At 47.4% G+C, this 26611-nt stretch overlaps 1 protein-coding gene across 10 annotated transcripts in view; it reads right to left on the reverse strand.

The window, feature by feature from the left end:
- PPFIBP2 (PPFIA binding protein 2) overlaps positions 1-26611 on the reverse strand; it is a 157294-nt gene that overhangs the window by 83959 nt on the left and 46724 nt on the right. For 9 of the 10 annotated variants that reach the window (XM_073561626.1, XM_073561617.1, XM_073561621.1 and 6 more), the window contains 2 exons: positions 22042-22124; positions 11543-11757 (listed from right to left, as the gene is read on the reverse strand). In XM_073561626.1, coding sequence (XP_073417727.1) covers positions 11543-11757; positions 22042-22105 — 279 coding nt within the window. In that variant the 5' untranslated portion in view covers positions 22106-22124. Of the gene's footprint in view, positions 1-10497; positions 10602-11542; positions 11758-22041; positions 22125-26611 lie in introns of those variants that run through there. The other variant, XM_073561628.1, reaches the window with a different exon arrangement.

Genomic DNA, 26611 nt, shown 5'->3' on the forward strand with positions numbered 1-26611 from the left:
CCAATGATTTTAATACAGAAATATCTCATGAGCGGCCCCTTTTGGTAAATTTTTTTTTAAATTTTTTAAATTTAAGGGCAGCTGTTTAAAATTGATGTCCGATGATTAGGAGAGATGGGTGGGGGTCTGACAGCGGGCACCCGTGCTAATCTGATGATCCCTTCATTGTTGACTAACTACAGCGCCATCATTTTAGTAGAGGCCATGCCTGGTATTACAGATTTGCCCGATTAATAGAGTTAAGCGTAAAGATTTGCAGGAATTTGGTCCAGAGCAAGCATCGGTACTTCATGGTAACTGGACGTACATGCTAGCATCCTCAGCACTTCTTATGATAACTAGGCTCCCAATACTTCATGATGTCGAGGGGGTCTATTAATCACGTAAGATGCCCAGGATGCCGGCTTTCAGTGTCGCTCGAGGAAATTCACAGTGCCATGGTTAATGGAGTACCAATGTGGATGCTGGACCAGGGTCCTGCAGTTGAGTCCGGCCACCAGTCGCTCCTGAGAACCAGGGCTGTGGAGTCGGTAAGCCAAACCTGCGACTCCGACTCCGACTCCTCAATTTCCCTTACACCGACTCCGACTCCAACTCCGACTCCGACACATATTGCTTATATTTAAGTGAAAAATTTATTGTAGTACAATGTGAACATCAGACATTTAATCATTTTTATGATCCCATAATCAAGATATTTAGATAGAACAGAATATATATTGGTGTACTACCCGGTTTTCATTCTTTTTGGTACAGATACGATATGGATAGACAGATATGGATAAATGGATAGATAGAGCAGATTTCTAATCTGCTTTTGCTATTGAAAACATTATCTATGAGCTCAAAAACCTTTCAGGTGATGCGGTTTTTTAAAAAGATGATCTGCTTTTGCAGCTGAAAAAAGTATCCTCAAAAAACACAGGAAAAACGCTGTGTGTGAATGTAGCCTTAGATCAGGAATAGAACAGCCATTTATAGGACATTTCATAACTTTCCCAAATTCCTATGAAAAAATATTCAGCACATTCTGCATTGAATTACTGTACCCAATTTATTATATATTTTAGGAGTCGGAGTCGGTCCATTTTATACCGACTCCAACTCCGACTCCACCAAAATGAGCACCGACTCCGACTCCACGACTCCGACTCCACAGCCCTGCTGAGAACACCCTAAAACCAGATAGAACCTCTCACTTTTGAGTGGGGTTTACATTAAGTTTTCCTTTTTGGCCAGGAATAGCCCCACATTTGCTGGAACCAGGTGCGGACATGCCATTGATTCAACCTGTGCACCGTACAGGGGTCCCAGAAGTAACGGGGCACAGCCACCTCCAACAGCAGGTGGAATTGTGCTATCAAACTGCAAAGAGCCCATAAACTGTTGAGAGAGAGAGACCCCGAGGCCCTACTATGACATCTTATAGCAACAAAGTTCGGGTGGACTGACTTCTATGGGGTTCAGGGACCGTCCTGGTTCCTGAAGAACCCCAACATCCACGAGTCCGCTCTTCCCTACTCAAGGTTTTCCGTCTACTACACTGTCTCAAGTCCAGGAACCAACCCGGCCCTTCAGCTTTTAATAGTACCAGTCACAGTCCCCCATGATCCCCTCATTACCCTCAAACAGTGCCAAAAACAACCCAATGCCAAGTGGGGTCAGAAGCCCCCAGAAACAATGGGCCTCAAAATTTTTACAGTTTTGCCCGGTGTGGACACCACCACTGAACATTATTGGGCTTGGTAGTGGAAGCTTCTGGATTTGGTCCACCATGGACGGTGCGGACGCCACCACTGAGAACATTATTGGGCTTGGTAGTGGAAGCTTCTGGATTTGGTCCACCATGGATGGTGCGGACGCCACCGAGAACATTATTGGGCTCGGTAGTGGAAGCTTCTAGATTTGGTCCACCATGGACGGTGCGGATGCCACCACTGAGAACATTATTGGGCTCGGTAGTGGAAGCTTCTAGATTTGGTCCACCATGGACGGTGCGGACGCCACCACTGAGAACATTATTGGGCTTGTTAGTGGAAGCTTCTGGATTTGGTCCACCATGGACGGTGCGGACGCCACCACTGAGAACATTATTGGGCTCGGTAGTGGAAGCTTCTAGATTTGGTCCACCATGGACGGTGCGGACGCCACCACTGAGAACATTATTGGGCTCGGTAGTGGAGGCTTCTAGATTTGGTCCACCATGGACGGTGCGGACGCCACCACTGAGGACATTATTGGGCTTGGTAGTGGAAGCTTCTGGATTTGGTCCACCATGGACACTGCGATACAAGAACAATGTTGTATTTAGGCTACAATCATAAAGCAGATAGCGGGGTGACTCCCTTGCCGTCCGTCCAGCCCGGCCTCGCCCTGTGCCATCAATGAGGCCGCCCTGGCAGCAATTTAACAATTAATTATTGCAATCAAGGCACAGTAATGTTACTTGTAGCAGACGCTAACCGGGTCAGCTGTTTATGAGATCCGTGGGGAGGAGATCCCATGTCTGAGCTTCACTAATCATGGTCGCTTTGAGGAGGCTCCTTTAAATGTGAAGTAGATGTAAAAATATGGCGCCACACCAGTCCACAGGTTGTGTGCGGTATTACAGCTTAGTAACAAGTAGAGTAAAGCCAGCTCACCTGTTGTGGCGTGTTGTCAGCACGGACTGAAGGAGACAGCTTGGAAGCAATGTAGAAAAAGAAAAAGTCCAGCTGATGAAAAAAGGCTATTTATTGAAAAATTCAAGTTAAGATCAGCATCCCGCAGATAATTAGCGGTAACGCAGCTACGCGTTTCGAACACTACATGTGTTCTTTGTCAGAGCTCAAGACAATGTGGCTGGGCAATAATACCGCACTCAACCCCTGGACAGCTGAGGTGCGGACATATTTTTTGGACCCTTTAAACTATATATTACAACTTAGAGACCCTTACGCCCGTCTCCTCATATCCCAGTATACACCAGCAGTATCTACGCTCCCATACCATGGGATGTTAGAGCGCTCGGTACATTTCAGTTGCCGATTTATGACAGTTTCTAAGGAAAAAAAAAAAAAAAGTGTCTCTCTGCCATCGCAACCAATCACAGCCCAGCTTTCATCCCTCACAGGGCCCTTACAAAATGAAAGCTGCGCTGTGACTGGTTGCTATGGGCATCAGAGACAGCCTCCTAAATGCCGTTATCACTGTAGACAGCGGCATATAAGGGGTTAAACTGCTCTGATCGCGGCAGACTCTGGTGCTGGAGGTATAACACAGCCCTGAACCCTCTATACACATAGTGCGCTCATCAGTCATAGACAACATGAGCAGAGTGGGCTTCCCAGGCGCCGCGGGGGTCTCAGCACTGCCCAGGTTCACCACATTCTGATGCCGGTCTTTTAGTCTGAGGTTTGTGCCATCACAGCTTCTGTAAACCTGATCAATCCTAAAGAAACATGGCTGCCTCGTATTAGCGCCCCCACCTGTTCATGGTGGTCTACGGTATTACAGCACAACCCTATTTACTGTTGCTGCTATACTATACTCCTATACAGGGCACTATTAACACCCAACACCGTCCCAGCTTTTCTGAACCTCCAGAATCGGCCAAGCTGCTTAGCTCTGCAATGCTATGAAAGCACGGGCCGGATAATGAGGTTCCCGTGACCGGCAAAACACAATTCTACAATTCTTTGCAAAGCAATGGGCCGACTGGAAGCCGGGAAGAGATTCTAATAAACGCGGCAAGACAAGGAGTCATTGTAGAAGCTGCCAATGTACTGTACAGACCCCCCAGCTCCACGCTGCTAATGTACATGGTCCTCAAGGTGTAGGTGGTCATCACCAGCACCAGTCAGCCATGACTGGACTTTGTATGAAGCCAGTCATTCACGGTCCAGGATAGCCCTGAACGGGCCCAGACTGCCCAGAATTTGCCCTCACCTTCTGGCTCGGTGTCCCAGGTCTGTGTCAGCTATATCTGTGTCCCGGTAATCGGGGTCAGGCAAGTAGAAGCGGCCTTTATTTCTGGGATATTTTATTGTATGGTATCACACATTATTGTTTTGGGGTCCACAGGACCATTTTTGTTTTTTAGGGTGCACACATTCATTATGGCTTTTTAGGCGGCATTATTGATTTTCAGGTTGCAACAAGGGGATAGTATCAAATTTTATGGGGCAGGTAAAGAGCAATAGTACTTATATGTAGATAAAAAAGGGATTTTATCATTTTCTACAAGGACCCTCAAGGGGCGTTATCACTTTCTGTGAGGACCCTCAAGGGGCATTATCACTTTCTGTGAGGACCCTCAAGGGGCATTATCACTTTCTGTGAGGACCCTCAAGGGGCGTTATCACTTTCTGTGAGGACCCTCAAGGGGCATTATCACTTTCTGTGAGGACCCTCAAGGGGCATTATCACTTTCTGTGAGGACCCTCAAGGGGCATTATCACTTTCTGTGAGGACCCTCATGGGGCATTATCACTTTCTGTGAGGACCCACAAGGGGCATTATCACTTTCTGTGAGGACCCACAAGGGGCATTATCACTTTCTGTGAGGACCCTCAAGGGGCATTATCACTTTCTGTGAGGACCCTCATGGGGCATTATCACTTTCTGTGAGGACCCTCATGGGGCATTATCACTTTCTGTGAGGACCCTCAAGGGGCATTATCACTTTCTGTGAGAACCCTCAAGGGGCATTATCACTTTCTGTGAGGACCCTCAAGGGGCATTATCACTTTCTGTGAGGACCCTCAAGGGGCATTATCACTTTCTGTGAGGACCCACAAGGGGCATTATCACTTTCTGTGAGGACCCACAAGGGGCATTATCACTTTCTGTGAGGACCCTCAAGGGGCATTATCACTTTCTGTGAGGACCCTCATGGGGCATTATCACTTTCTGTGAGGACCCTCATGGGGCATTATCACTTTCTGTGAGGACCCTCATGGGGCATTATCACTTTCTGTGAGGACCCTCATGGGGCTTTATCACTTTCTGTGAGGACCCACAAGGGGCATTATCACTTTCTGTGAGGACCCTCAAGGGGCATTATCACTTTCTGTGAGGACCCACAAGGGGCATTATCACTTTCTGTGAGGACCCTCATGGGGCATTATCACTTTCTGTGAGGACCCTCATGGGGCTTTATCACTTTCTGTGAGGACCCACAAGGGGCATTATCACTTTCTGTGAGGACCCTCAAGGGGCATTATCACTTTCTGTGAGGACCCACAAGGGGCATTATCACTTTCTGTGAGGACCCTCAAGGGGCATTATCACTTTCTGTGAGGACCCACAAGGGGCATTATCACTTTCTGTGAGGACCCACAAGGGGCATTATCACTTTCTGTGAGGACCCACAAGGGGCATTATCACTTTCTGTGAGGACCCACAAGGGGCATTATCACTTTCTGTGAGGACCCTCAAGGGGCATTATCACTTTCTGTGAGGACCCTCATGGGGCATTATCACTTTCTGTGAGGACCCTCATGGGGCATTATCACTTTCTGTGAGGACCCTCATGGGGCTTTATCACTTTCTGTGAGGACCCACAAGGGGCATTATCACTTTCTGTGAGGACCCTCAAGGGGCATTATCACTTTCTGTGAGGACCCTCAAGGGGCATTATCACTTTCTGTGAGGACCCTCAAGGGGCATTATCACTTTCTGTGAGGACCCTCATGGGGCATTATCACTTTCTGTGAGGACCCTCATGGGGCATTATCACTTTCTGTGAGGACCCACAAGGGGCATTATCACTTTCTGTGAGGACCCTCAAGGGGCATTATCACTTTCTGTGAGGACCCTCAAGGGGCATTATCACTTTCTGTGAGGACCCTCAAGGGGCTTTATCACTTTCTGTGAGGACCCTCAAGGGGCATTATCACTTTCTGTGAGGACCCACAAGGGGCATTATCACTTTCTGTGAGGACCCTCAAGGGGCATTATCACTTTCTGTGAGGACCCACAAGGGGCATTATCACTTTCTGTGAGGACCCACAAGGGGCATTATCACTTTCTGTGAGGACCCACAAGGGGCATTATCACTTTCTGTGAGGACCCTCAAGGGGCATTATCACTTTCTGTGAGGACCCTCAAGGGGCATTATCACTTTCTGTGAGGACCCTCATGGGGCTTTATCACTTTCTGTGAGGACCCTCAAGGGGCATTATCACTTTCTGTGAGGACCCTCAAGGGGCATTATCACTTTCTGTGAGGACCCTCATGGGGCTTTATCACTTTCTGTGAGGACCCTCAAGGGGCATTATCACTTTCTGTGAGGACCCTCAAGGGGCATTATCACTTTCTGTGAGGACCCACAAGGGGCATTATCACTTTCTGTGAGGACCCTCATGGGGCATTATCACTTTCTGTGAGGACCCTCATGGGGCATTATCACTTTCTGTGAGGACCCTCATGGGGCATTATCACTTTCTGTGAGGACCCTCAAGGGGCATTATCACTTTCTGTGAGGACCCTCAAGGGGCATTATCACTTTCTGTGAGGACCCTCATGGGGCATTATCACTTTCTGTGAGGACCCTCATGGGGCATTATCACTTTCTGTGAGGACCCTCATGGGGCATTATCACTTTCTGTGAGGACCCTCATGGGGCATTATCACTTTCTGTGAGGACCCTCATGGGGCATTATCACTTTCTGTGAGGACCCTCATGGGGCATTATCACTTTCTGTGAGGACCCTCAAGGGGCATTATCACTTTCTGTGAGGACCCACAAGTGGCATTATCACTTTCTGTGAGGACCCTCAAGGGGCATTATCACTTTCTGTGAGGACCCTCATGGGGCTTTATCACTTTCTGTGAGGACCCTCAAGGGGCATTATCACTTTCTGTGAGGACCCCCAAGGGGCATTATCACTTTCTGTGAGGACCCTCAAGGGGCATTATCACTTTCTGTGAGGACCCACAAGGGGCATTATCACTTTCTGTGAGGACCCTCATGGGGCATTATCACTTTCTGTGAGGACCCTCATGGGGCATTATCACTTTCTGTGAGGACCCTCATGGGGCATTATCACTTTCTGTGAGGACCCTCATGGGGCATTATCACTTTCTGTGAGGACCCTCATGGGGCATTATCACTTTCTGTGAGGACCCTCATGGGGCATTATCACTTTCTGTGAGGACCCTCAAGGGGCATTATCACTTTCTGTGAGGACCCACAAGGGGCATTATCACTTTCTGTGAGGACCCTCATGGGGCATTATCACTTTCTGTGAGGACCCTCAAGGGGCATTATCACTTTCTGTGAGGACCCTCATGGGGCTTTATCACTTTCTGTGAGGACCCTCATGGGGCTTTATCACTTTCTGTGAGGACCCACAAGGGGCTTAATAATTTTCTAAGAGGTACTTAAATTACATCATTACTGTATTATTGAAAAAAGTAAAAGTAGTTGACATTTTTACTGGCTGGAGGGCAAAGGAGGAATATTACTCTGTAGTGGCGCATTATTAGTAAGCGGGGGCACAAGAGGGGCTTTATAGCTGTGGGGAAACACAAAGTGGTGACTATTCCTGTGCGAGGCATGGCTCGTGTTTGGGAAGTGTCTGTCTGGCATTTTTATTTCCTATCGTTCCTGCTATCCACCGCTCTGTATACACAGAGGAATCGTCACTTCACCTCCTGTAAATATGTGTTGTTGTAAATCACTGAAGTTACCAAGCAGAGACGAATCTCCAGCACGGAGGGTCCGCAGCTGGGTGGTCTGCACTTTGTCCGGCTGGGTTCACATTTATACAGTGCATTCCACTGAACAATGTATACATCTGAATTGCTAAAAACAAACAAAAAAATCTCAAACCTGAATTTGGATGTATATGGCAGCGTACAAGTGGCAAGATGTTGAAAAACATGTTCTTTTAAGTACATTTTATGAGGATTTACGCAATATTGCGTTTCATTGTGGGTTTTTCGGACGTGTGTGCAGTAAAATATAGTAGATGACTGTTTTTTCTGCACTCCCCGCAAAAAAAACAGAGAATATGAAGGACAAATATATTCTCATCTTTTTCTCCACAAATGTTATGAAAGACATAAGTCTAATGCATGAAGGTGTTTAATGATTTTGGTGGGAGAAATAAAAAAAAAAAAAAAGAGTTACTGCTTTAGGGGTCTTTCACACGTCCTGATATTTCCAGTACTGGAAAAAACGGTACCCGAGACATCAGTGTTCGTGTGTCTGTGTGTTTAAGACGTGTGGCATCTATGTGCCGCATCATTATCACACGTAACGGAGCCTGGGAATCAGCGGTATTGTTCACACTGCTCCTTGGCGCTGAAGACAGCTTACATCACTGTCCCCTGCTCACACTGCGATCGGCGCTAGCAGGGGACAACGTTGAGAGTTGTATTAAACTGATAACAACGAGAGCAGGCGGCGACTCATGGGAGTATTCATCAGCCGTCGCCTGTGCCATAAAAAAATTCTAATAAAAAACCGGCATGGATTCCCCTGTATTTTTGATACCCAGCCAAGAAAAACTGACAGCTGCGGGCTGCATTCCTCAGCTGTCAGCTTTAGCAAGGCATGTTATCAAGAATAGAGGGGTCCCCTTGTCGTATTTGTTAATTATTTATATAAATAATTAAAAATGGCGAAGCCCCCCCCATTTTTGATAACCAGCCAAGCTAAAGCTGACAGCTGGGAATTGGTATTCTCAGGCTGGTAAGCCGCTATGGATATTGCAGAGTATATACAGTCAGAGCACAGTGTATATCGCAGGAATGCACCATATAGCACATTGGCTGCACCACTGCAATGAGCAGGTAAATGATTAGGACCGTGGACGGAGGCCTCCTTCCTGCTGGCATCTCCGGTTCGGATTTGAACGCCTGATGAGGAGCCATCTTTGTGGCGTGATGCACACATGATGTTGCGACAGGCTGGCTAAGCAAAAGTGGAGCTGGTGATTCCGGCAGATAGGAGGGGGTCCTGTCCGGAGGCCTCAGACTAATAACATGGCCGTTTGACCATGGTCAACTCATGACCAATTTACATTTTAAAATGCTGTGGACCTGTGCGGTTCTTGGTGCGTGTTTTCACCTAATAGTCTTCTATATAGAACCTGAAAAATGGATGTAAAAAAAAGTGTAATTGTGTTTTACAGTGCAAAATGCATAATAAAAACCACCGAGTCAAACCTCCACCAAAAATGTATATAAAAAAAGTGGAAAATGCAGCAAAAACGCAAAAATTGCAGCAGACTGTCATTGTGTGTTTTGGTGTGGACTACAATACAATGATTTCCCACGTGGGAACGTGGCCATAAAGGGTATGTACAAAGATTAAAGGCTCTGTGTAACGGGGTTTCTGCCAGCTCACCTCCACCGGCGTGACGGACACACGGCGCAGTGCTGGTACTCCGGATAACAATCCACAAGAGAAATGTGCATTAGGGAATACGTCCTCAGTCGTTAATACAGACATGTATTAACAATCCTTTACAGACAAATACAACATGGCCGCGCTGTGATATCCGTCTGTCATGACTTTTTAATACGTGTCTGAAACAAAGGCTGAAGTCTTATTACCCCAATGCTAGCGCAGTTTTCATTTGGAAGATTAGAGGTTACCTCTGTATGTAGGATAGGGGATCGCTTCCTCACCGCTAGGGGTCCAGGACCTCGCCGACCCCGAGAACAGGGCATGAAGAGACCGCCATGAATAGAGCGGAGGCTGAACATCCACACCTTCGCCTCGGTTATTCTCTATGTGAATGGTAGGTTTTAGTGAGCGCTGCACTCGGCCGGTCTCCGGCGCTGCACTCGGCCGGTCTCCGGCACGGCCATTAACGATGAGTGGAGCAGAGATGCACATTCTTGTCCTCTGCTACGATCAGATGGGACAAGAGCCCCGTTATTGGGATCGATTGGTTCCCACAGGCTGGACCCCCAGTTATTATCTCATGGGTAGGAGGTAACCTCTAATCCGGGCACTTACCCTTTAAACTCCAGGGGTGCAGCTCCGGGGGTCATGCCTATAACAAGCCTGGATGGCATACAGATAGCGGGCTCCTCTGTGCAGCCATCACGCCGTGGTGTGTCCGCCAGCGCAGTCACGCTCAAAACTACACGAGCTCCTTCAACACAAATCATCATTTTGCAACTCACTTGGTAATTTTACTTTTGTCCCATCTGTATAATGGAGCCTCGACCTGCCCACATTACAGCCCCGCAGACACATTACACCGCCATATGGTGCACCAGGTGATCTTTATACCCCTGGCATGTAGTGGGGGTAAAGTGTGGGTCTATCTAGGATCTGTACTACAGTCATGCATGTATGAGCCAATATCTACACATAATTAACCATTCATATGCCGCCTGGTTACAATATCAGTGGTGAAGCGGAAGCCATGATCTGATAATACGAGTTACGGCACAGAGTTTCTCCCATCAGGCGAATTCGGCGTCGCTGCACAGAGGGACCCGAACATGACATTATGTGGAGTAAGACATCAACCAGGACGAGCTGTAGTTTACCTTCTATGTCGCCTTTACTTGCAGTTTATGGACGGACTTCCTGCTCTGTGTGCGTTGTCCCTGTCCGGACATTCCTCCAGGCAAACACAAGGCAAGAAAAGCTGCTATCTAGCACTGAGTCAGCGCTGAGGAGCCGCGGCGTTCACAGCGGACATGTGCCCCCGCCCGGGCGAACTCCGCCCAACTCTCTGATGTCTGCTCTGTTGAACATTGACCACAAATAAAGTAACTCAAAAGGAGGAACTAAGGTAACAACCCCCGAGTGTCGGCTGACACACAGGTGACTGTACATCCATCATACAGGAAGGCGATGGTGAACGACAGGCGGCTGCACAGTGACAGCGAGCCACGCGACCATGGACACCACTCGCTGTGCATCGAAGCCACGGTTAGGCTGAGGCTGGGGCAACACGGTGACAAAGGTCAGAACGTCGCATCTGATCAACTTTGTGATGTAACACAACAGCAACACGGCTGGACAAAAAAAAAAATAGACAAACATGTCAGAATTTTGGTCTCTGCTCTGCTCCCATAGACTTGAAAGAAACTGCAACTCGAAACCAGTCTGTGATTTGGCTGAGATTTTTGTCTGATTTTTTTATCTTTTTTTAAAGGCAGTTTTACAATAATTTTGCAGCAGTAAGTCGGCTGCAGACAAGTTGCCCAAGAAACATACATGGAGTCCCAACCAAAAAATACAGTCAAACACAGGTTACATGCGTCCTAAACTGATGCCCATGGACGCAATGTCACATGACAATAAAAGGTCGTCCATTTTTTTTTTTTTCAATAAATTGAGACGTTCCGACTCTCCCGAGTCTTTATCTTGATGCGGCAGCACCAGTATAAGCAGCGGCCATTTCACCGAGACTCTACGTTGCTCATTCTGGTGCAGCTGGATCTATATAAAGACTCTGGAGAGTCGCAGCGTCTCAGTTTATTAATGGTCGCCAGAAGCCGACCCGGCTCATGCACCGCAGAGAACCTGCTGTATGTGGACCGGTACATGACCCAATATCGGCACATTGCTGCACGTGTCACTCACCAGGTTACTCTCCAGCCAAGCCATGACGTACGAAGCTGTGGCGTTGGGAATCTGATTCCGTAAAGCTTCTCGCTCCTGAGGGTTTTCCACCATTTCCAGTGATATTTTTAATTCCTCTATTAGATGAAGGATTGTTATTGTCCCAAAATATTCCGAAGGGACCGGCGATCCCACATCAAAGACTCCATTGGTGAATTCTGTGATGGCCTTTGTGCCTAATGGAAAAAAAGAAAAAAAAAAGGAGAATGAACGACCACGAGAATATGTCTTATAATCAGCAATGCAAACCATTACAGTCTCCATGGAGTGTCCATGTAAATGTCTGATGTTTGCACAGAAAGAATGGGGTCAAGATTGGGCAGGGAAGTGAGACACACTGGTGCTAAACCGTGAGTCTCTGATAACAAAGCAAAATTCCAGACACGTAGATTGGAAGGAGGGACAAATGCAACCCCCCTGAGATTGGGGAAAGCAGGTAGAGATCAGCAAAAAGATTGGTGCTCCTCTGGTCCGGCATCCAGTGTACTCCTCAGCCTGACTTCCTAGAGGCCTCTAGTCTAGTCGAGGAGCCCAGAGTCTTTGGCCAACAAGCAGAAGTAAGGACTGCCCTGGTCTGGCTGCCATGGAGGATCAAACTGGACACCGGAGCAAGGCAGCGCAAATCTTCTTGCTCAACTGTAATGGAAATCTAAGGCCTGGATCACACTTCCGTTTTTTAAAATCCGTCAAAATCCGCCGTTTTCCGTTAAAAAACGTATCTGTCTTTTTTTTTGGCGGATCCGTTTTTTTTGTCCCATAGACTTCCATTAGCGGCTACCGCGGATCCGTCAAAAAAACAGATCCGTTTGCGGCAAAACAGAAACGGATCCGTTTTTTCACACTTTGGCGGATCCATGCGGATACCAAAAAACGGATGTGTGAAACAGGCCTAAGTAAACTTGTTGTATGGCTGACATGAGTGGACAGACTAGAGGCCCAAATATACCTGGACCGCGGATACAGTGTATTGTCTTCTGCCCCAAACCTGCTGGGTCTGTTTCACACTTACCAACATCTGGATTTCTGAAATAGAAATGTTTAAGCCCCGCCTCTAGGACTCCTGGGATTGACTATTTACAGAAACCCCACCCCTTCTCCAATTAACAAATGCCTGGATTTGTAAATTCAGGACCGTTGGTGACCATTAGTACACAGATAGTGTTGCAGTTCTTGTGGCCAGTGAGAGTTGTAAATGTTAAAATGGTCAGCTATTTGGGGGCATGTCCATAAATGAGGCAAGAAACTACTGAAAAACCTGCATGGATGGCATGTGGGTTGCCATTTTGATTTTGCTATAAGAGCCTCCTTCCTCAATGTATATCCTCCTGTACATGCATTAAAGAAAAGATATGTCAGAAGAACCATTGTACCAGAGGATCCTACGGTGGGGTCCAGAGGTAGAGGTGCACAAGTTCTGCATAGGCGGACGCTGGGCCTCCAGAATCATATGTGAGAGACTTAAAAACATGTGCTATAAAAGCAGATCAAACATATAAACTATCCACATATTGATCAGTATACAACATGCATAAAGATTATAAGGAAAGAATTCAACATATTGGAGAAAAGTACATTAGGAATATCCGATAACCTGACCATAAGATTTAAGGCCCTGTGCACACACTGCAGACTCCGTGCAGTTCCGCAGCAGATCTGGCCCTGCAGAACCGCAGCAGAAAAGCAGCAGAACTGCACGTGCTTTTATAGCACATGTTTTTAAGTCTCTCACATATGTTTATAATTACCCTGATGGGAGTGGGATGTATATAAGGTTCCATGTTTGGAAAGCAGATTAGATTCTGGACCGTGAAGAAGGCGGGTTCTACCGCTGAAACGCGTAGTCCTATCTGCACGACTTTCCTGCGTTATTGCTGTTTTGAACTGCTTGGACCATTGCATTTTAATGTATTTATGAATAAAAAGAAAAATTTTTTTAACAGCATCCTGGATTGCTCACGTTATTGCTGGACTTCGCTTTGTCGTTGTTCACATTTGTATGGATGGACTCCTACATCCAGATCCGGGCACAACGGAGTTAACCAGGTCAGCTGAGGTTCCAGGTGGTTCACAGGAGTGAACTGGTCTACATTGTTGGATTTACAGAGCTCCTATGTATAATGTAACCGGTGGTGATAGTGTTGTTTGTATTGTGTTTTTTATTAACGATTGTTATTGTAATATTCGGTCACTATGTCGTAATATGTGGTCAAGTCATGGTATGGCGGTATTTCCCCTTTGTACAGTATGTGGCATTATTCAGTAATTATGTGTTGGTAATATGTAGTTCAGTCACGGTGTGGCGGTATTTCTCCATTGTACAGTATGTGGCATTATTCAGTAATTATGTGTTGGTAATATGTAGTTCAGTCACGGTGTGGCGGTATTTCCCCTTTGTACAGTATGTGGCATTATTCAGTAATTATGTGTTGGTAATATGTAGTTCAGTCACGGTGTGGCGGTATTTCTCCATTGTACAATATGAGGTGTTATACGGTCACTATGTGGTGGTAATATATGGTCTGGTCATGGTGAGGTGGTATTTCTTCCCTGTATATGGTATTATTGGTCTTGGTATAGTGGATTGTGTATGGCGGTCATTTGTTCTCTCTATATTAATTAAGAGAAGATTCTTTATTTCCATCAGAGATTAAATACTTGTAACAAAATGCACTTACAGGGGTTCTCTGGTGAAAACAAGTAGACCCCTCTCCACAAGACAAGTGATAACTCATTGATTGTTGGGGGTCTGACTGCTGGACCCCGCACTGATCGGCAGAAAGTGGAGATTTTATCCCCATTAGACTGGAGCGACATGTGCGACTCGACCACTAATCCGTCCATTCCCTCAGTACCTGTGAGCGCTGCGCTTGTTTTTTTCTGGAAGCCCCAAAGAGGATGAATGGAGCTGTGGTCAGACATCCCATCTGCCACTCCATTTTAAAATGGGGATAAAAGTGTCCTGTCAGGGATAAGAGTTCCACATTCTTCCGATCAGTGCGGTTTCCAATGGTCGGACGCCAACGATCAATAAGTTATCAGCGATCCTGTGGAGCTCATGGATTGATGTGTTGTAACTAAAGAAGCCTTCAATGAAAACTACCTTAACTGTACAATCCCAGTTATGGGGCGCACAGTAGATGTGCAGGAGCCGCCTGTGTTTTACAGCCGACGCTCCACTATAATGGGGATAACGGCTAACAGGTGTTTGCATATAGCTGTAGGGTGGGCCCCTACAGTCCATTCCCCTGTGGGCCCCAGACACCCCAATCTGACCCTGATCAATATTGTAGCAAAAGATGACCGACAGTCCCATGACTCCCATGTATCAGCTGGATTTCTTGCTGGCACCTTCAATTTCTATAAGTGTAACGACCTTCAACCCCGAGGCTCGTCACATCAGTTTGCCTAATAAGAGACGCCATTCCTCGATCTTTCCCGCTCTGTATTTCTTTGTACCACTAGGTGTCCCCACGACATTAAACAGATCATCGGCAAAAAAAAAGCGCAAATATGTACAGAGCGTTGTCAGAAAAGGACTACGCATCTCCACCACGAGAATCCAAACATGACCGGATGCCAACACGGACGTGAAAAACACACAAATATAAAGCAAGCTGGAAGTTGTAATAAAGCTACTGACAAGTTTTGCTCATACGATTTGGGTCTTTATGAGCAATAGTTAATGCTTGGATACAGTGTGTTGTTATGCTTTGGTAGTATATGGTTCTGGATTTTGGGCCTACTCTGAATTACTATTCTTGAGTGCGCAGAGTATGGGCGGCCAAGATCCTCAGGGGCGGTGCCAAGAAATAGCTTAATGTGTCTTAACTATAGTTTGACGCAAACCTCTCTATATATGAATCCCAAATAACAATAAACACAAAAATCTGCTTTCTGACTGGAAACTCAACCTCCCAGCCTGTACGTCCATCTCCTTTACTTAGTGGAGTGGTTCATTTAAGCATTATTCTACTTGAAAAAGAGAATAAAATGGCACCCCACTTCACCAACCTAAAATCTGAGATGGTAAAGTGCAGGAATGTACTCTGTCAAAATGGAAACGAGCCTGCCGCCTGAGGCGAGGCTTTACCTTGCGTTATGGATGGTGCACTCATACCTCAGCATCTTTGAGAAGGAGTGATGGCGGCTGCTGGTTAGACTTCCCATACAGATTAGTCTGCTACATAAAGCGGTATATACCCAGCCACCCGGACGTGGAGGGAATGGCAGATGGGCACATTCACTTGACTAGAACCTCGCTGCAGCATTTTGCTCGGAAATCCACCGAAACAGCTCTGCGGCCCCTTCATTCTCAGGGTCCGTGTGAGCCCTGAGATATCATTAAAGATGGCATATACGGGCAATGTGCTGTCACTCACAGAGATAGGAACAGGCCTTTAACACCGCTGAAGTCACCCAGAGGAGATGACAGCCAGTTGGATCAGCCGAAAATGAGCCTTTTGGTTTTAACGCTGAACTATCACAATATTTCTCCTGGAAAGTACGGTAACGACTTCCTCTTCTGGGCCCCAGCACTGAAGAGAATGTGGTTAGATGCAACAGTCTGGCTGGGCAAGACGTAAATGTGCCAAAAGTCAGCGTAAAATAACATTCTTTAATACTTGAACCAATTAACAAGTGAAAAGTTGACATGTGACGAGTCGCCACCTTTACTCCTACTCCCGGGGGTGTAGGAGCCCTTAACAGTAGCATGAAATGCCCCGCAGGCAGCGTCCGGCCGTCACATCGGATCAGCATCATTACCCCATTCACATTATCTTGATTATACTGCGGGACTTGACGGAGACACGTTAAACAGGAACGGAAGAAAGGAAATGGCAAAGACTTGTCAGGCTGATCCGATAATGATCTAAAAAGGGGACGCCATACTAAAATCTGCAGGTATTTATGCTATGGGATATTAGGCCCAACCTTAGGTTACATGATCGGCGATCTAATACTACATTATATGTTGTATGGCTGGACAAACCATCAATGGGGCAGATGATTTTAGAGTAGGGGTTTAGCCTCTATCAGGATAAATTAAAAATTACATCTGTGTAATCCCTGTCCGAGGAAGGTCTTTCAAGAGGAGAAGGATCATTAAAGCCAAAGAGAGCGCATTCTCAAGATGGTAAAAAGTGGAAAGGAAAAAATGCAATAGGGTCTCATCTGGGTATTAAATTATAAAAGGACATAATAATAATAATCTTTATTTTTATCTAGCGCTAACATATTCCGCAGCGCTTTACAGTTTGCACACATGATCAGCACTGTCCCCGATGGGGCTCACAATCTAAATTCTCTATCAGTATGTCTTTGGAATGTGGGAGGAAACCGGAGTACCTGGAGGAAACCCACGCAAACACGGGGAGAACATACAAACTCCTTGCAGATGTTGTCCTTAGTGGGATTCGAACCAAAGACCTCAGCGCTGTATCGTACTCACTTGGTTGGGTTGTATGCGCACAACCACTGATACGGCTTAGGCTTCTGCAGACCCACGCGGAGAAATCAAGGAAACAAAACTGGAGACCACTGGGTTAACCTGTGCTGCTGTCGAAGAAGAAGGAATCTAAATGTATGCGGTTTATTCATCAACACGTTTCAAAGATTACAACTTCTTCATCAGGAAAAACCTTGTTGAAGCTGACCACCATGGTTTGTCCTCACAAAGAAGTTGTAAACTTCGAAACGCGTTGATGAATAAACCGCATATTTAGATTCCTTTTTTCTCATCCTTCTTCGACGGCAGCGCAGATTCACCCAGTTGTCTCCAGATTCTTAAGATGAGCACTTGCCTTATTACATTAATAAGCCAATAATGAGTAGAGGATGAATTAACCCCTTTAAATGAAAAGCCCCTATCTTGTATGGGTGGGATCCAGCACATTAAATTTCCAATGAGCAATCCTTTTGTTATCCGGGTGGTAAGACACAGCCAGACGAGTGTGGCGGAGAGAAGGAAAGGCAGACGAGTGTGGTGGAGAGAAGAATAGGCAGACTAGCGTGGTGGAGAGAAGGAAAGACGGACGAGTCTGGCGTAAAGAAGGGAAGTCGGATGAGCCTGGCTGACAGAAGGAAAGACGGACGAGTCTGGCGGAGATGAGGAAAGTCGGACGAGTGTGGCGTAAAGAAGGGAAGTCGGACGAGTCTGGCGTAGAGAAGGAAAGACGGACGAGCCTGGCGGAGAGAAGAAAGGATGGCCAAGTCTGGAGGACAGAAGGAAAGAGAGACGAGCCTGGCGGAGAGAAGGAAAGAGAGACGAGCCTGGCGGAGAGAAGGAAAGTCGGACGAGCCTGGCGGAGAGAAGGAAAGTCGGACGAGCCTGGCGGAGAGAAGGAAAGTCGGACGAGCCTGGCGGAGAGAAGGAAAGTCGGACGAGCCTGGCGGAGAGAAGGAAAGTCGGACGAGCCTGGCGGAGAGAAGGAAAGTCGGACGAGCCTGGCGGAGAGAAGGAAAGTCGGACGAGCCTGGCGGAGAGAAGGAAAGTCGGACGAGCCTGGCGGAGAGAAGGAAAGTCGGACGAGCCTGGCGGAGAGAAGGAAAGTCGGACGAGCCTGGCGGAGAGAAGGAAAGTCGGACGAGCCTGGCGGAGAGAAGGAAAGTCGGACGAGCCTGGCGGAGAGAAGGAAAGTCGGACGAGCCTGGCGGAGAGAAGGAAAGTCGGACGAGCCTGGCGGAGAGAAGGAAAGTCGGACGAGCCTGGCGGAGAGAAGGAAAGTCGGACGAGCCTGGCGGAGAGAAGGAAAGTCGGACGAGCCTGGCGGAGAGAAGGAAAGTCGGACGAGCCTGGCGGAGAGAAGGAAAGTCGGACGAGCCTGGCGGAGAGAAGGAAAGTCGGACGAGCCTGGCGGAGAGAAGGAAAGTCGGACGAGCCTGGCGGAGAGAAGGAAAGTCGGACGAGCCTGGCGGAGAGAAGGAAAGTCGGACGAGCCTGGCGGAGAGAAGGAAAGTCGGACGAGCCTGGCGGAGAGAAGGAAAGTCGGACGAGCCTGGCGGAGAGAAGGAAAGTCGGACGAGCCTGGCGGAGAGAAGGAAAGTCGGACGAGCCTGGCGGAGAGAAGGAAAGTCGGACGAGCCTGGCGGAGAGAAGGAAAGTCGGACGTGCCTGGCGGAGAGAAGGAAAGTCGGACGAGCCTGGCGGAGAGAAGGAAAGTCGGACGAGCCTGGCGGAGAGAAGGAAAGTCGGACGAGCCTGGCGGAGAGAAGGAAAGTCGGACGAGCCTGGCGGAGAGAAGGAAAGTCGGACGAGCCTGGCGGAGAGAAGGAAAGTCGGACGAGCCTGGCGGAGAGAAGGAAAGTCGGACGAGCCTGGCGGAGAGAAGGAAAGTCGGACGAGCCTGGCGGAGAGAAGGAAAGTCGGACGAGCCTGGCGGAGAGAAGGAAAGTCGGACGAGCCTGGCGGAGAGAAGGAAAGTCGGACGAGCCTGGCGGAGAGAAGGAAAGTCGGACGAGTCTGGCGGAGAGAAGGAAAGTCGGACGAGCCTGGCGGAGAGAAGGAAAGTCGGACGAGCCTGGCGGAGAGAAGGAAAGTCGGACGAGTCTGGCGTAAAGAAGGAAAGTCAGATGAGTCTGGTGGAGAAAAGGAAAGATGGACGAGCCTGGCGGAGAGAAGGATAGTCGGATGAGTCTGGCGTAAAGAAGGAAAGTCGAACAAGCCTGGCGTAAAGAAGGAAAGTCGAACAAGCCTGGCGTAAAGAAGGAAAGTCGGACGAGTCTGGCGGAGAGAAGGAAAGACGGACGAGTCTGGCGGAGAGAAGGAAAGACGGACGAGTCTGGCGGAGAGAAGGAAAGACGGACGAGTCTGGCGGAGAGAAGGAAAGACGGACGAGTCTGGCGGAGAGAAGGAAAGACGGACGAGTCTGGCGGAGAGAAGGAAAGACGGACGAGTCTGGCGGAGAGAAGGAAAGACGGACGAGTCTGGCGGAGAGAAGGAAAGACGGACGAGTCTGGCGGAGAGATGGAAAGACGGACGAGTCTGGCGGAGAGAAGGAAAGACGGACGAGTCTGGCGGAGAGAAGGAAAGTCGGACGAGTCTGGCGGAGAGAAGGAAAGACGGACGAGTCTGGCGGAGAGATGGAAAGACGGACGAGTCTGGCGGAGAGAAGGAAAGACGGACGAGTCTGGCGGAGAGATGGAAAGACGGACGAGCCTGGCGGAGAGAAGGAAAGACAGACGAGCCTGGCGGAGAGAAGGAAAGTCGGACGAGACTGGCAGAGAGAAGGAAAGTCGGACGAGACTGGCGGAGAGAAGGAAAGACGAACGAGTCTGGCGGAGAGAAGGAAAGTCAGACGAGTCTGGCGGAGAGAAGGAAAGTCAGACGAGTCTGGCGGAGAGAAGGAAAGTCAGACGAGTCTGGCGGAGAGAAGGAAAGTCGGACGAGTCTGGCGGAGAGAAGGAAAGTCGGACGAGTCTGGCGGAGAGAAGGAAAGTCGGACGAGTCTGGCGGAGAGAAGGAAAGTCGGACGAGTCTGGCGGAGAGAAGGAAAGTCAGACGAGTCTGGCGGAGAGAATGAAAGACGGACGAGTCTGGCGGAGAGAATGAAAGACGGACGAGTCTGGCGGAGAGAAGGAAAGTCGGACGAGTCTGGCGGAGAGAAGGAAAGTCGGACGAGTCTGGCGGAGAGAAGGAAAGTCGGACGAGTCTGGCGGAGAGAAGGAAAGACGAACGAGTCTGGCGTAAAGAAGGAAAGTCGAACAAGCCTGGAGTAAAGAAGGAAAGTCGGACGAGTCTGGCGGAGAGAAGGAAAGACGGACGAGTCTGGCGGAGAGAAGGAAAGACGGACGAGTCTGGCGGAGAGAAGGAAAGACGGACGAGTCTGGCGGAGAGAAGGAAAGACGGACGAGTCTGGCGGAGAGAAGGAAAGACGGACGAGTCTGGCGGAGAGAAGGAAAGACGGACGAGTCTGGCGGAGAGAAGGAAAGACGGACGAGTCTGGCGGAGAGAAGGAAAGAAGAAACGAGTCTGGCGGAGAGAAGGAAAGACGAACGAGTCTGGCGGAGAGAAGGAAAGATGGATGAGTCTTTTCTATAGACCAGGCAGTACAAAATGTTCTTTTTTGTCTTTTGGGCCAATAGGAGCGTGTAGGGCCCTGTGCTAACCTGCCCTGTTTTCCTTCTGGTATAGGGCCATTCACTACTATTGCAGTCCTGTAATATCAGACGTCACCGCAATTGGGGAACACAGAGGCGAATGCTCTTTTTATCTACTCGTTTGCTCCCAGCGGTGTTTATTTAGGGTTACGGGCATGTGAAGGTTACAGGATTAAATTAATAATTAATGGTTAATGTTTCTTTACTGGGATGGCTCGCACTTTGCTGACTTGGCAGCTTTTGTGAATGTGTAGTAGAAGTAATGCCACCTACTGAGCTTCACGCAGGCAGAACGAGCCGTCCGGTAAAATTCCACAGTAAACGAGGCCGCAGGTCTTTAAAGGAACAAGACTCCATCGCTTGAATCTGAACACTCAACCGGACAGCTGTGCCTCCCGACCTCCACTAACGGCCTCATATAAGTCTATGAAGCAGATGGGTCATGGAGTGACATCAATGATGGGATGGGGTCTTTTAACATCTAATCCAAGCACAGTCTGCGTTTCATAATGTGAAACTGGCTTAAAAGGAAAACTAAACTTAGAAAATGAACAAAGAAAACACAATTTCGAGGCACATCCTCTCCACATAACATCCTTTTCCTTCATCCTATTTAATCTCATATTACAATTAAAAATGAGAAATATTGCATAATAGAAATCTTCTCTGTCTCAGGAAATCGGCCATGTCCTCCTCACTGTCTTGTGTGTAGATGTAAGACCAATGACTGCAGCAGGATCCTCCTCCTCTGCTCTGTCTGCAGCAGGATCCTCCCCCCTCTGCAGCAGGATCCTCCCCCCTCTGCAGCAGGATCCTCCTCCTCTGCCCTGTCTGCAGCAGGATCCTCCCCCCTCTGCAGCAGGATCCTCCCCCCTCTGCAGCAGGATCCTCCCCCCTCTGCCCTGTCTGCAGCAGAATTACTACCCTTTCAGTTTTCCCTTTTTCTTAATGTTTCTGAGTTGTAAATGATCACTGGTAATAAGTAAAAATGTCACATTGATGAAGAAGCAGAGACACTACTGATACAATAGAGTGGTCGTCTCATTAGAATGTATCCTATTAGGGGACATGACATAATGGAGTCCTCAATTCAGCCCTCTTTTACAATTTGCACTGTCGAGTCCCTTCACATCCGCGTATATTGGGTCGATATTCATTTGGATAGCCAGCGTGTAATACTGCATTTCACCTGTAGGTGAATCAGCTAATCACTAACAGATTCTGGACATGGATCCCTGGTGATCGGCTGATCGCCACACTGGCTTCTAGTTAATCAGCTGGCTGACCCTGGGGTCAGTACATTAGAATAATCTCTGTAAAGTGGTATAACTAATTACTAGTTGATGTCTACAGCACACCCATACCTGCTATGATGTCATCCATCTGCTCCAGGGCCGCCTCAAGCATATGGCTGGCATCCGAAGCCATGATTGCCGTAGTTTTTCACCTGGAAATTTAAAAAAAAAAAAGAAAAAAGGGGTTAACATCATGGAATTCTCTAGCCATATTCTATTACATTCATTAGCAACAACAGTAAATAATTTTTTTCCTACAGCGCCAACATATTCCGCAGCGCTGTGCAATAAGCGGTGACATGTACAAACAGACATCACTAAGTAACACAGGTCACCAGTTACAGGAGCAGTGAGGGTCCCGATCACAAGCTAAAATCTACAAGGAAATAAGGGGACACAATAGGAAGACTGTGCCGTCATTATAATAAATGAGGGTTTTCATATAAAGCATCAGGATCCGTCATCAGCCAGGATCTGTATATGTACATGTATGATCCTTCATTAGCCAGGATCTGTACATGTACATGTATGATCCGGTCATCAGCCGGGATCTGTATATGTACATGTATGATCCTTCATCAGCCAGGATCTGTATATGTACATGTATGATCCAGTCATTAGCCAGGATCTGTATATGTACATGTATGATCCGTCACCAGCCGGGATCTGTATATGTACATGTATGATCCAGTCATCAGCCAGGATCTGTATATGTACATGCATGATCCGTCACCAGCCGGGATCTGTATAGGTACATGTATGATCCGGTCATCAGCCGGGATCTGTATATGTACATGTATGATCCTTCATCAGCCAGGATCTGTATATGTACATGTATGATCCAGTCATCACCCAGGATCTGTATATGTACATGTATGATCCGGTAATCAGCCGGGATCTGTATATGTACATGTATGATCCAGTCATCAGCCAGGATCTGTATATGTACATGTATGATCCAGTCATCAGCCAGGATCTGTATATGTACATGTATGATCCAGTCATCAGCCAGGATCTGTATATGTACATGTGTGACAAGGTCATCAGCCGGGATCTGTATATGTACATGTATGATCCTTCATCAGCCGGGATCTGTATATGTACATGTATGATCCGGTCATCAGCCAGGATCTGTATATGTACATGTATGATCCGGTCATCAGCCAGGATCTGTATATGTACATGTATGATCCGTCATCAGCCAGGATCTGTATATGTACATGTATGATCCGGTCATCAGCCAGGATCTGTATAGGTACATGTATGATCCGTCATCAGCCAGGATCTGTATATGTACATGTATGATCCAGTCATCAGCCAGGATCTGTATATGTACATGTATGATCCAGTCATCAGCCAGGATCTGTATATGTACATGTGTGATCCGGTCATCAGCCAGGATCTGTATATGTACATGTATGATCCGGTCATCAGCCGGGATCAGTACATGTTCACTCACCGTGTGCTATTGGCTGCATGGAGGATGTGGATACAGATGAATAGGGGGGAGCAGATTATGATTAACATTTAGAAGGAGGGTTCGGGGGAGGTTTAGGTTAGTGTAATAAGGTGATCGGCCTGTGTAAAGAGGTGTATTTTTAACGCATGCTTAAAAACATGGGGGATAGGCATTAGTCAGATTGTATGGGTTAGTGCATTCCAGAAAACTGGGTCAGCACGAGAGAAGTATTGGAAGCGGAGGTGCGAGGTTTGGACTATGGAGGATGTTAGGCCGGAGTCACACTACCGTAGAATACAGACGAGTGCAATGCGATAGAACGTTACACAGCATTCGGACCAGTGTTAATCTATGGGGCAGCTCACATCACCGTATTTTTTCTCAGGCGTATTCGACATGTGTAAAATCGTAGCATGCTGTGATTGTCCACGTATATCATCCGAGACTCTCCAATGCAAGCCTATTGGTGCGAGACAAACCCGGACACCACATGGACCATTCGTCTAGCTTGTGACAGATACGCACACATTTTCCTCATTTCAGCCAATTGAGCCATTAAACTCAATGTGGAAAATCAGTGTGAAATGTGCAGCCATAGACATGTCCTACTGATACATAGGTGCAAGAAAATGGCATCATCGCATTGCAAACGCATTACACACGGATGACCATACAGAGAACACTTGTGCAACTCTCGGCAGGGAGACTCGGACCGATTTTCCTTACGTTTAGTGTGACCCCGGCCTTTGTTTCAGATCAGTAGCAGAACAGAGAGCACAGGTAGGGAGATAGAGATGAGGGAGGAGATGTAGGATGGTGCAGAACTGTGGAGAACTTTGTGGCTGAGTGTTTGTATTGTATTCTGTAGTGGATTGGTAACCAGTGCAAGGACTGGCACAGGGCAGAGGCATTAGTGAAGCGGCTGGACAGAAATACAACCCTGGCTGCCGCATTCAGGATGGGTTAGAGGGAGACCGATCAGTAGAGAGTTGCAATAATCCAGATGAGATTGAATAAAAGTGACAGTAAGAGTTTTTGCAGTTTCGACGGTGAGAAAAGGTCGGATTCTGGAGATGTTTCTAAGGTGCAGGTGACACGAGCGAATGATTGGATATATGGAATAAAGGAAAGTTCTGTGTCATACAGTGGGGCAAAAAAGTATTTAGTCAGTCAGCAATAGTGCAAGTTCCACCACTTAAAAAGATGAGAGGCGTCTGTAATTTACATCATAGGTAGACCTCAACTATGGGAGACAAACTGAGAAAAAAAAATCCAGAAAATCACATTGTCTGTTTTTTTTCATTTTATTTGCATATTATGGTGGAAAATAAGTATTTGGTCAGAAACAAAATTTCATCTCAATACTTTGTGATATATCCTTTGTTGGCAATGACAGAGGTCAAACGTTTTCTGTAAGTCTTCACAAGGTTGCCACACACTGTTGTTGGTATGTTGGCCCATTCCTCCATGTAGATCTCCTCTAGAGCAGTGATGTTTTTGGCTTTTCGTTTGGCAACACGGACTTTCAACTCCCTCCAAAGGTTTTCTATAGGGTTGAGATCTGGAGACTGGCTAGGCCACTCCAGGACCTTGAAATGCTTCTTACGAAGCCACTCCTTCGTTGCCCTGGCGGTGTGCTTTGGATCATTGTCATGTTGAAAGACCCAGCCAAGTTTCATCTTCAATGCCCTTGCTGATGGAAGGAGGTTTGCACTCAAAATCTCACGATACATGGCCCCATTCATTCTTTCATGTACCCGGATCAGTCGTCCTGGCCCCTTGCAGAGAAACAGCCCCAAAGCATGATGTTTCCACCACCATGCTTTACAGTAGGTATGGTGTTTGATGGATGCAACTCAGTATTCTTTTTCCTCCAAACACGACAAGTTGTGTTTCTACCAAACAGTTCCAGTTTGGTTTCATCAGACCATAGGACATTCTCCCAAAACTCCTCTGGATCATCCAAATGCTCTCTAGCAAACTTCAGACGGGCCCGGACATGTACAGGCTTAAGCAGTGGGACACGTCTGGCACTGCAGGATCTGAGTCCATGGTGGCGTAGTGTGTTACTTATGGTAGGCCTTGTTACATTGGTCCCAGCTCTCTGCAGTTCATTCACTAGGTCCCCCCGCGTGGTTCTGGGATTTTTGCTCACCGTTCTTGTGATCATTCTGACCCCACGGGGTGGGATTTTGCGTGGAGCACCAGATCGAGGGAGATTATCAGTGGTCTTGTATGTCTTCCATTTTCTAATTATTGCTCCCACAGTTGATTTCTTCACTCCAAGCTGGTTGGCTATTGCAGATTCAGTCTTCCCAGCCTGGTGCAGGGCTACAATTTTGTTTCTGGTGTCCTTTGACAGCTCTTTGGTCTTCACCATAGTGGAGTTTGGAGTCAGACTGTTTGAGGGTGTGCACAGGTGTCTTTTTATACTGATAACAAGTTTAAACAGGTGCCATTACTACAGGTAATGAGTGGAGGAAAGAGGAGACTCTTAAAGAAGAAGTTACAGGTCTGTGAGAGCCAGAAATCTTGATTGCTTGTTTCTGACCAAATACTTATTTTCCACCATAATATGCAAATAAAATGAAAAAAAAACAGACAATGTGATTTTCTGGATTTTTTTTTCTCAGTTTGTCTCCCATAGTTGAGGTCTACCTATGATGTAAATTACAGACGCCTCTCATCTTTTTAAGTGGTGGAACTTGCACTATTGCTGACTGACTAAATACTTTTTTGCCCCGCTGTATATGACCCCATGACAGCGAGCGTGCTGCTGAAAGCTATGGTAGAACCACCCAAGGTAATTGTAATATCAGGTATAGGTAGGTTACTAGAAGGAGGAAACACATGGACTTCAATCATGGAGAGATTCTGCGTCAAATAGAGGGAGGACATGATGTTACAGACAGCGAACAGACAATCTCTGGTATCCCTAGAAATGGGGGGTGATGTCAGGAGATGATATGTATAGTTGGGGTCATCAGCAGAGAGGTGATACTGAAAACCAAATCTACTGATGGTTTGTCCAATTGAGGCAGTGTATAGAGAGAAGAGGAGGCGACCTAGGAGCCTTGAGAAACCCCGACAGTGAGAGGACCTAGGACTGAGCCCTGAGAAATCTCGACAGTAAGAGAGGTACCTAGGACTGAGCCCTGAGGAACCCTAAACAGTAAGAGG

The sequence above is a fragment of the Dendrobates tinctorius genome, unplaced genomic scaffold (genome assembly GCF_039654945.1).
Source record: "Dendrobates tinctorius isolate UK_male_01 unplaced genomic scaffold, ASM3965494v1 ptg000323l, whole genome shotgun sequence".
In the NCBI taxonomy this organism is placed as follows: domain Eukaryota; kingdom Metazoa; phylum Chordata; class Amphibia; order Anura; family Dendrobatidae; genus Dendrobates; species Dendrobates tinctorius.